This window comes from Ictalurus punctatus, unplaced genomic scaffold (assembly GCF_001660625.3).
Source record: "Ictalurus punctatus breed USDA103 unplaced genomic scaffold, Coco_2.0 Super-Scaffold_100046, whole genome shotgun sequence".
Lineage (NCBI taxonomy): Eukaryota > Metazoa > Chordata > Actinopteri > Siluriformes > Ictaluridae > Ictalurus > Ictalurus punctatus.
This window is the reverse complement of record NW_026521087.1, coordinates 3188133-3199126: the sequence shown is the minus strand read 5'-3', so window position 1 is coordinate 3199126 and position 10994 is coordinate 3188133. Positions and strand designations below refer to the sequence as shown.

Genomic DNA, 10994 nt, shown 5'->3' with positions numbered 1-10994 from the left:
GGGAATTTACTTATGTTATGTGAAGACCACCATTATATGCAAGAACTTTTAGGACAAAGAACAGACAACTGCTCAGCAAAGTCAAGGAAGTGTTGATGCATGCATTTACTGACATAAATGTACTGATTGGATATTGAGAATACAATACAAGTTGACTTATTAAGAACACTGCGTCACTACGAGCATGCTTAGGTACCTATGCTCTGCTGATGTAGAGGCTGAGGCGTCCAGATCCTCTGAATCCTGCGTGAGCAGATCTATGTACTTATTGATAAAATGACTCTGACTCTCTAATGTTTGAGCCATGGTCTTTTTCCAGCACAGTTCAGCTTTCCTTTTTCTCTCTGCTTTGTCTTTGTCCCACACAGTCTGCAACACACACACACACGTATATTTAAGCTCTTCAACACTTTAAAGGGTAATGGTTAATATGTCTGTGGAATAGAAAGTTGCTCAAAGTCTGACCTCCTTGTGACAGTGCCCTGTTCCTTCACAGGGAGGTGCAGCAGCTGTGCACTCACCATCGTTTTAATGCTAACCACCATCTGTGTAGAAAAAGACTCATAATTTAGGAAAATACTTTTACAAGAAAACGATACAGCAGTGCAGTTAGAACTACATGCACACACAATCAAAGTCTTGCAAAACTAAGCAGATGTTCAATAGAACACATTTGTGCACTAAAAAGTATATACACACACCATACCATTAAATACTGAAGATGCATTACAATTTTACTAACATTTAATTTGCCTGTTTCTCTTCAAAGTACATACTACAATACATCATTAGCCTTGGCCTACACCATGGCCTTCATATGTACATGTTCTGCCTGGTGCAGGTGTCCTGACAGTTTTCACTATATGGAAAATAAAATGCACACATCACAGTGCATGGAAGTTCAGTTTGTGTAGTAAGCAATCCTTACATGTCATTTAAATATTCATGTTGACATACAGCTTTTAATAATACGCACAATAAGCCACATCCAAACACCTCTAGGGCCACCGACAGATGATCAGCAGCAAAACCGCTTTGTGACAGTGAAGCATTTGTGCTTCACCGTGGTGAGAGGTTCTGCTTTGCCTACCGGCCACGCCACATTGAGCGGTGTTGCACTGCTTCGATTTCAAACAGGTCTTGATGATGAAGCACTGCTTTAAACTTCATGGTAAAAACGCTCATCTTTTGTATGTTGCGCCTACCTTCAGTGAGCGAATTGCAAAACATGCTAGGCTGCCACCTGGTGGATATATTAGGTGCACGCATAGAGAGAGTAAGGCAAATTGCAAACATAATCAAGATGTAATTTCACTTTAAGGATCCATGTCGAATCATGTCTTTGTGCACTTCCAAGTGAGGCGCGCGCTGCAAGGCCTCTAACAGAGCCAGGATGCTTGGAGTGTTGCCGGGGGCTTCACCGGGACCTGTGATACAAGAACCACAGATCTAACTACAGGCTTGAGGCTTTCTATTGTGTGAGATGATGTACAAAACTTACGGGAGATTTTGAGGGTGAAGTTGAAAGTAACTTCATCGTCATCCCCAATGTTCTCTAGCTGTTGCTGCTCCTCCAGCAGAGCCATGCCTATCAAGTGCAGCACCTGTAGCAACACACACACAGAATTGTGAACACTACTCAGTCATTAAAAAGTGATGCTCATGAACACAGCATAGCAAGTGGAATTTTGTTGAATTTACTACACTATCATGTCATTTTAACAAAACATCAAAACATTTACCCTCTGCAGCATGGACTCAGACCAGTGTCCTCCACTGGGCTCCATAGCCCACTGCAGCACAGCTCCCAGCATGCCAAGCAGCACATCACACTGCAGAATGTTTCCCAAGCTGGCAAACAGTGGGCAGAATGGAGGCAGGGCTACGACACACACAGACACTCACACTTCAGCAATCTGCATTCAACTGACCAATCATTTTCAGATATGACTACAATCACTGAAGAAATAGCTTACCTGGGTCCTCTCCATTCTGTCTCTTAAGCTTTCGCTGAGCTTCCGCTGCCTGTATCCAAAATAAACAACATAAAAATTTAGAAAAACCATTAGTGGTCATGTGACTAAAGAGAATTACTAAATCTGCCAAAAGCAGCACATCACCTTAAGGACATCCTCAGCACTAACAGCCGAATAAAAATGCAAATGGATAAGTGCATATATTGAGCTTCCAAAGAGCATTTCCTCATTAGACCACTAGGCACTCAAACTGGTATTTTGTCATTTATGTGCTTTTCTTTATCAATCACACAATCTGACAGAGGCTCTACACTTAAGAGAAGGAACTAAAGAATGAAGTAACACGTGAGTTGCAGACAGTTTTAGTTACTGCGTAGCAGGAGCTCGGGTACATGCTTTAAGTAGTGAATTATTATTTACAAAAACTGTTTTCAGCATTGTAATGCTGTTCTCTCCAGGGAAGGGGTCACAGGGTTAACTGATGTCTGCCCCAGAGACAATAACAGCACCGAGACTCTTCCCATAATGTCTAACCTGAAATCTTCCTGTAATGCTGCAGACCGAGGGGTCCTGGTCCATGGCACCATGGAGGACATTTTAAGCTCATTGTAAAACACTGATTTTGAGTTTCTTGAAGCATTTTGGTGTTCATTTGGAAGTATGCTTGGCTCTTTATCTTGTTGAAAGCCAAGTCTGAACCTCCTGGCAAAAGCAAGCAAAAGGTTCTGGGCTATCGTGTATTTTTGCTGGTATCAGTACCGACTACTAGATTTTTGGTATCTTGACATCCCTAGCGCGTTTGCCAAGTTTCGTGAGTTTTCAGGTACGTTTAGGCACTTAAAAACGACACGAATGCATGAAAAAATTAATAATAATTAAAAAAAGGAGCAGATCCAATAGGGCTTCGCAGCAGCAGTGCTCGGGCCCTAAAAAGCAGAATAAAGCACCAACAGAAGACACAGAAGCACAAAAGAGCAAAGGCAAGTAAGGATAATTACAGAAACGGTTACATTACAGAGATCCCCACAATGTGATCCATGACCACAGTAACATGACAAGAAGCTTCACCTCAGACCAGTCACCAATTGTTGTAGGAAGGTGAAAGTGGCTGCCTTAAAATATTTTTACCTCAAAGTGATTTGTAACACACACACACACACACACACACACACACACACACAGTGGAAATGGTGTAGCAGAAGTCATGCACCTATTTTTTTTTGTGGGGGGGGGGGGCTGATACTTTGTACCTGATGCATCATCTTTTATAATTGTGATTAATGGTCCATTAGAGAAGAAAAAAAAATCCATTCCATTCTTTTATTACTTATTTGGCATACAGTGAATATTCACACTTTAAGGCCATGTGGAACAATTTCCAAAATGCATTTAAATGGGGTAAATTGTGTACATTGAACCGAGAGTACTAGACATGTTTGCTAAAAGCAACACAAAGGCTTTATTCAAACTGCAGGAATTTTATATTGTGTGTTTAGATTTTTTCTTTTAGACAGACTGATCACCTGCAAATTTGTTCTGGTGAATGACCGGCATTCAAAATCTTTCTGCAGAACTCTGTTGAAGATTCTGTACATCAGAGTTTCATCTGAACTTCAACAAAACATTTCACATGTATAGAGTTTTGTCTACGGCCATCAAGTAATCACATTATAAGATTATTAATTAATCACGACAGTTCTACTGTGCACGTCTATTACACAACTATCAGTGCTGTTCTGCTGGATATCGGCTCATTTCTGGAGCAGAACAAACTAAAGTTCATTAGACTTACCTCTTGATCAATGCGGGTCATCACATGTTGGATTTCGGGTATTTCACTGCCTCTCAGTGTTGTACAACTGCAGGAGCCGTGGGAGGTGCTGATCAAGCCCTTCAAACAATGCCTTCTTTAAGTCAGGTGACACAAGCCTGCACAACTCGAACACAACCTGTTGAAGAGAACCAAATTTAAAATAGTTAAGAGACAAATCTCCACCATTCTGAAGGCATAAAGTACGTATTCATGTGTAAGCAAACATGTGTTTTATCTATGGAAAATAAATGAACATTAGAACAGATTTACTTGTCTCTGACTGAACAAAGAAGGCCATATTAAACTGGGTTAAATATACAAATCCACACAGTTCACCAGTCCAATAGAATCTGTACAACACGTTAGCAATACTTCTGCTCTGTTTAGACCCAGAAAATATAAAATACTTTAGTATGAAATTTCTGTCGAGTGTCTACCATGGGGTCGGGATTTACGGTCTGTGAACACGTGCTGATTACACGTGCAGGAAAAGCAACCCACACGTGCAACCCTGACCGAGTGAGAAAGACTCAAACGATTCAAGAAGAGGATTCTGAATCGGTTCATTTAAAGAATCATTACCAAAGCGCTTATCCGATTTCAATGGTTTGATAACAACAGCCCGTCTTACAGAGTGCTGCAGGAATGAGTCGTGAAACCCAGAAACGAGTCAGCGTATTAGCATTTCCGTCAATGGGGTTTTGGGTTAAATGCCGGAAATAAGGTCTGTGGTGAACACAAGCTCAAGATGTTTTTACGTTTATCTCGACACACAGCCTAGTGAGAGACCTTTTATTATTTTAAGGGACATTTCCTGAAGAAAATGTGAGTGGTGCTTGCTGTGGCAAAATTTGGATCGGGTGCCAATACTTTTGAGAGCTGCCCGTGAAGGGCGCCAATACTTTTGAGAGCCGACACTAAGGGCACCAATAGTTTTGAGAGCCGGACGCGTAGGGCGCCAATACATTTGAGAGCCGGCCGCGTAGGGCGGCGATAGATTTGAGAGGCGGACGCGCAGGGCGCCAATACTTTTGAGAGGCGGAGATCTAAAAATAGTAGTGATACACAAGCTTGGTTGCAGTCGTGTTGATTAAGGAAAGCTACAAGGTTACAGATGTGAGGTTCTGACCTTTACGGTACAGTGAGGATGAGCAGAACATCTACACAGCATGGAACTGTGAATAGACTCAGTGTCTGTGGACTCGTGTACACACAGTTTGGTGAGATTATGCTACAGGAACAGTCAAAATACACCATGGCCTTGAATGTTTTGGCCCCGTCGTAAACACTGAACAATCACAACTACTCTGTTGAGAGCGAGAAATGACCTCACAGAGTGGTGCGTGTTGACGTCCATTTTATATAGTTACTGTTTCTGATAGAAAATCGATCTCCCTCGCGCGCTCTCAATACTGCACTGTAACAGTGTGGGACAGAGACCCAAACAGCAAGGTGAAAATGATCTCTCTGCAAAACATGCGTAAAAGTCGTTTAAACAGATTACACAGGGTCTCTTTTTCCTGCAAGGGGTATGTCAACTTCCGACCAGAACTATATACCCACCCAGCTACCAACACGCACACACTAATTCAGCCACTTAAAAACAGCAAGGACTTTTATAAACAATTAAAAATAGACTATAATATGAACATTTTAACAAATTAATAATAGCGCAAAAACACAGCAGTTAAAACACTGTAAATACCCTCCTTTATCAAAAGTCTGCTCTTGCGCCCACACTCTCGATCTGATGCCAGCTGGAGCCGCCTCTTCATGGTCCCCTCGACCTCCATCTCTGCAGCTTTAGCCGTGAGGAGGTTTCTATGAACTGCAGCTTTGGAATAAAGCAACACATATCGTAAGGTCATTATCAATCTTAAGCATTAATTACACTTATACCATGGTCAGTGTGAATACTGGATCCTGATTGGCTGGAAGGTGTGCATTATAACTGTTTATTATTATTAAAGTCCATCGGTGTTTATTTTTTGTTCTTCTGTTTTTCTTTTGTCTTTGTAATTCACTCACAATCTGTTTAAAGACCCTCTCAGCGGGGATATGACACTGATTATTAATCAATTTACACCTTGTTTTCCAGATTTTATAGTTAACGGTGCATATAACAAACCAGTAAGAGTATTTTACTTTTTTTTGGATAAAAAAAAAAAACACTGTCCTTATAAAACCTTTCTAAAAAGCAACTAACTGCGCATGCTCCACAAATCTAAGATATCATATAGACATGAATAATTAATAGTGCAAAGAAGACTGGTCTGTTTTGAATGAGAAAAGGTAAAATCCCACCTAAGATGAGTTCGCTGTGAAGAAAGGTATAAAAGGGGCTTGTGTGTGTTTGTATATTTTAGAGTTTCTGCAGAGTGAATCACTTTATTGTTTCAATAAAGTTTGATAATTTTTTGGCATCTACAAACCCTCTGTCTCTGAAGTTTTAACTTAGGCTGGAAAGATTGTTTCCATGACATTTTGAGGGCTGGAAAGTGCTTCTTCTAGCCAGAGACCCCTGTAATTGTAAGGATATATTCCACAACCCCCTACAGGCCATGAGACAATAGTCATTCTAGTTAAAGGAGATGAAACAGACCAGCCTTATAGCATACACACATCACCTATTGATGATGTGAAAAGATCTCGGGAGAGGTTTCAGACAGCACTAGACTGCTCAGTGAGGCGATATAACAGCTGCACTGCTGCCACCTAGTGGATACTAATGTCCACCACCTCATTTAAAATGTCAATAAACTATCATTTGTATGTTTATAATTACATAAACTGTTCACATACTACTGAACATAAGTATTAGTACTTAGTGTGTATGTAGTCTACTATAACTGTACCATACATTTCTGTCCCAAAAAAACATTCAGAGTACACTCCACTTTGCCCACTTTTTAGTGGATTTTAGGATTATGTTCTTAAAACAGCTTTGCCTTTCATTAATAAAAATAATAAATAAATAAATAAGCTTGTTTTTAAGCATGACACTTCCAAATTCACTCTGATTAAATAATTACTTTAAATAGAAAACGTATTTTCCCTGTACTTTAGAGACATTGTACTGTTCGTGAAGAACAAACACGATCTCATGATGGAAATCATCAACTTTTGAGATTATACTGGGGGGAAATCCTATATAAGGATTTTTTTTATAAAAAAAAAAAAAAAAAACGTTTTGTGTGTGTAATTTAATTATTTACAGCCAAAGCCTCCAAGAAAATACATCCTAAAGAGGTGTGTGTTGCCAACAGAGAAGAAGCGCTACGATCGTCCAAACAAAAGTGAACTGAAAAAAACAGATCGTGTTGGAAGGTAAGCTTTTTGGACAAACACCACCAATATGCTCATGTCTGCAAGTGTTTTGACCATATATTGGTCATATCTTTAAAAAGTCCTTTTCCTCTCACTCAGGTATTTCTTCTACCAGAAGGAGTGGGGGAGGTTTCATTTCCCTGGAGAGAAACGTAAAAAGCTACACTCGTCCCCCCAGGTACCGTTACTCTTTTTGTTTCTTACAGTGTCATGTGAATAATACACTTGTTTTTTCAATCTTCACGAAAAATTTGCATACTAGCCTCCGCCTGTAAGTTACATCCAGATGATTCATATTTGTATGAAGGAATTTTTTTTAAATCGCATGCATTTTTATAAAAATGACATTTTGTGTGTGTAATTTAATTATTTACAGCCAAAGCCTCTGAGAAAATACGTCCCAAACACGTATGTGGTGCCGACAGAGAAGAAGTGCTATGATTTAACGTGGGAAATCCGACATGACTTGACAAACGGCATCATTCCTGCAAAAATAACCTACATGAAACATGACATAAGCAAATGACTTTAACGTCCATGTCACGTGAACTTTTAAGATTTTTATCTAAATGCAGGTAGGCTGCACGATTATGGCCAAAATGATAATCACGATTATTTTGATCAATATTGAGATCTCGATTATTGATCACGATTATTGATTGATTTTAGGGACAACATATTTTTATTGCACTTTCACATTAAATGAACAGACCGCTGCTTTCACCTCCATGTTGTGCTACATTCCTGCTAACATACAATTCTTTAACAGTGTTTACAGGAGGAGAGACGCAAGACCATTTCTTTCTAATTACAAAAATTTAGGAGCACAGTTGAAGTTTAGGGTTTTTTTTTTTTTTTAAACATTTTTTCTTTTCTTTTTTAGAGATGGTAACATTAATGTGCCACAATATAAGTAAATATAAGTAGGCATGTGAAAACTTGAGCTGGTCAATTATGACAGAATTTAGGAACATAGTGTGAGCCATGACACATTAATTTACCTTCTGATAAACTAAATCTAATATTTTCAGTTCATTTTACAGACTGTATGCACAAAACAACCGTTAACCTGTTTACCTTGTAAACAAATACAATAAACATCAATGTTCAGTGTTTGAAGTCTGCTCCTCTTAAATATATTTAAAAGCTGCACTATTAGACATTTCTACTGTCATGGTTCTGGGCTGGAGTCAGTTCTCGAACCGCTCTGTGTGTATTGTGTATTTATCTGAATAATCTCATATAGGATGTGATTGGGTGAGTTCATTTACCCGTCAGATGCAGAGCGCTTTAGTTTAATGGTGTTCATTACTGATGCTCCGATCAGGATTTTTACAGCCGATACCGGTCCAGATACCAATCTTTTCTTGTTTAAGCTTAAATGTTCTCTCTCTGCTCATGGTCACTGTTAACTGAATTAAAATAATAGCAATGAGAAATACTGTTGGTTAATTGATAAATATACAGCATAAAATATTTATTTTTAAATATCTTAAACAATAAAGAGTCCTAATTAAAAGAAGACTAACACAAAATTGATCCATATTAGGAAAAAGGCTAATAGTTTTCTAAGGAAATAGCAAAACCAAGATTAATGTCAAACAGGATAGCTCAACACACACACACTTTTATTTCACATTATTTAAAAGGAATTTAAGTGTTATTTACCATAATTATGAACACAAGTTGTTGAGTTGACAATCATTTTAAAATTCCGTTGCTACATTTAGATTTTCTCCAGTAGAACACAGCCTTTTAAACCAGGAAAAATTACTCATTTTAAGTCGTATAACATTTGTAATAACTAAAAACCGGTGTAATTACCAGTCTTTCCTCCCCACAAGGGAGTTTTAAGAAACTATCAGCTTTTAAACGTCTGTAGGTACTGTATTTGTCTGTGTTTGAGCGCCATCTGGAGGACAGATGCCATTTTGAATTGAAACTCATGCCATCTTCTAATTGTCAAAGAGGAAAATGTAGCGCCGATGTTCATCTCACTACCCAAACTGAACTGGTATTCTTCCACTGAAAATAGTACCATGTCTTATGTTGAAAAGTTTTATTGTACTTTTATTTGACTTTTGTTTTTTAAATATCAGTCCATATAATATGAAATAATATAATTTACATTTTAAAATAAATGTGTGCGCAGGTTGATACAGCGCGAGGGAGGCTTTTTCAAACTGCGCTTTCCTCAGGAGTATACAGTCACAGTAAGGATGTTTAAGCAAAATTTGATATTTATTTTTATAGTTCTGTTTAGAATTGTGTTCTTGTTTGTAAACTAATGCTAGTTAAATAGTTTGTAATAAGTAACGAGCAAATGCCAGCCGGTTTTAGTCAGATAATTAGCCTTATCTAAATTATAATAATCGAATTGTTCAACAAGTTTTGTACATGAAAAAAGAATTAAAAGTGCTTTGAGTATGGAAATTCTATGAATTACATAAAAAAAACCCTTTTGGTCGTAAACGCCTCGTTTTTTTTGCCCCCCACCATGCTTAGCATGACGGTTCCACATAACGTTTTTTTATTTGTCTTAACACACACAAAATTTGTATTCAATGTTCTTAATGTATTCCCAAGACGAGCTTAACTCTTCTTTATGCAAAAAAACAACTATTTAATCGACACTTCTTCATTTAAAAACAATGTTTTTGTTAACAAGAAAAAGCGCTAACCGTCACTGCACGAGGCAGTCAGCGCTGTGTGGTGCGTGCTCATGTTTGACCTTCACAAATTGGGACAAGTTTGTATTTATTGTTGTTATTTTAGTGTATATATATTCATAGATAAACTTTTCTGTTCACTTATAGTTTTGTGGAAAAAAAATTAACTGGACCATGTCCGGACGTCGATCCAGATCCAGATCCCGTGCGCAAGGACCGCCTCCGCAAGAACCACCTGCGCAGGACCCGATCAAGCAACTCCTCAATAACGCCACTGTTTTGTTCGGGTAACGTCTGAACTTATTCACTCTTATTCTCTGTCTCTCTCTGCACGTTCATTACGCACCTGTTTGACTGACTGTGTTTAACGTGCAGCGCAGCACAAACAGTAAGACAAGTAACTCAAGCACGCTTAGCTGCGCTGAATGCTCCAGCAGATCCAGCAGCTGGCCAAGATTAGAGCGGAGGGAGTCAAAGTGACTCTTGAGCAGAATGTACTACACTGAAATACTTCAAGCTGCTTTCACACCTTACCAGCCCCTGCCCCGGTCAGAGTAACTCTTCTGCACTGTAGCTTTGTAGATAGAAGTAGTTTTAGTTCGAGATGGTGTCGTAACCCTCAGGTTCGAGTTTAAAGCAGAAGAAGCGTTACAGGAACTTGTCATTAATCTCTCACTAGCTGCGTTTACATGGACAACAATAATCCACTCTTGATCCGATTAAGACCATACTCTAATTAAGAAACTACCATGTAAACAGCAATTTTTTACCTTAATCTAATTAAGGTCATAATCGAAGTAAGCAATAATCTAATTAAGACAGGTGGAGTACTCCTGTTTTAGTTGCATTATGGACGTGTATTACACACATGTAAATACCTAAATCACATTATGAACGTCGTGTGAGTTTTCACCGCATTTTGTGACAGGACATGATCACACACAGCAGTTTTACGGCGAACAAGAGAGCTCGGCTGTGTCCCAAATCGCAGACTTTCCTACTATAGGCCTGTAGTGGGGAAAAATACATGTATCTCGGCTACTATATAGACAGTAAATATGCGATTTGGGACGCAGCCCTCGGCTTCAAGCAGTTGTGTATTAGCATGTACAGCATGACAAATAATTAACTGCACTTAAAGCGTTCGTTAAAAAAATAAAAAATTAAATAAAAACACCCAAAACTGTATATGGTTCCATAACGAAGACG

The 10994-nt window shown here is 38.7% G+C and overlaps 1 protein-coding gene across 1 annotated transcript; it reads right to left on the bottom strand.

Annotated features, from left to right (window-relative positions):
- Positions 1 to 451: 451 nt before the first annotated feature.
- Positions 452 to 2038, bottom strand: LOC128630102 (E3 ubiquitin-protein ligase UBR2-like). The gene is made up of 4 exons (XM_053678673.1): positions 1977 to 2038; positions 1743 to 1882; positions 1502 to 1604; positions 452 to 1427 (listed from the first exon to the last, which is right to left on the bottom strand). The coding sequence occupies exons 2-4, from the start codon at positions 1812 to 1814 to the stop codon at positions 1312 to 1314; spliced, it is 291 nt and encodes a 96-aa protein (XP_053534648.1). The 5' UTR covers positions 1815 to 1882; positions 1977 to 2038; the 3' UTR covers positions 452 to 1311.
- Positions 2039 to 10994: the final 8956 nt, after the last annotated feature.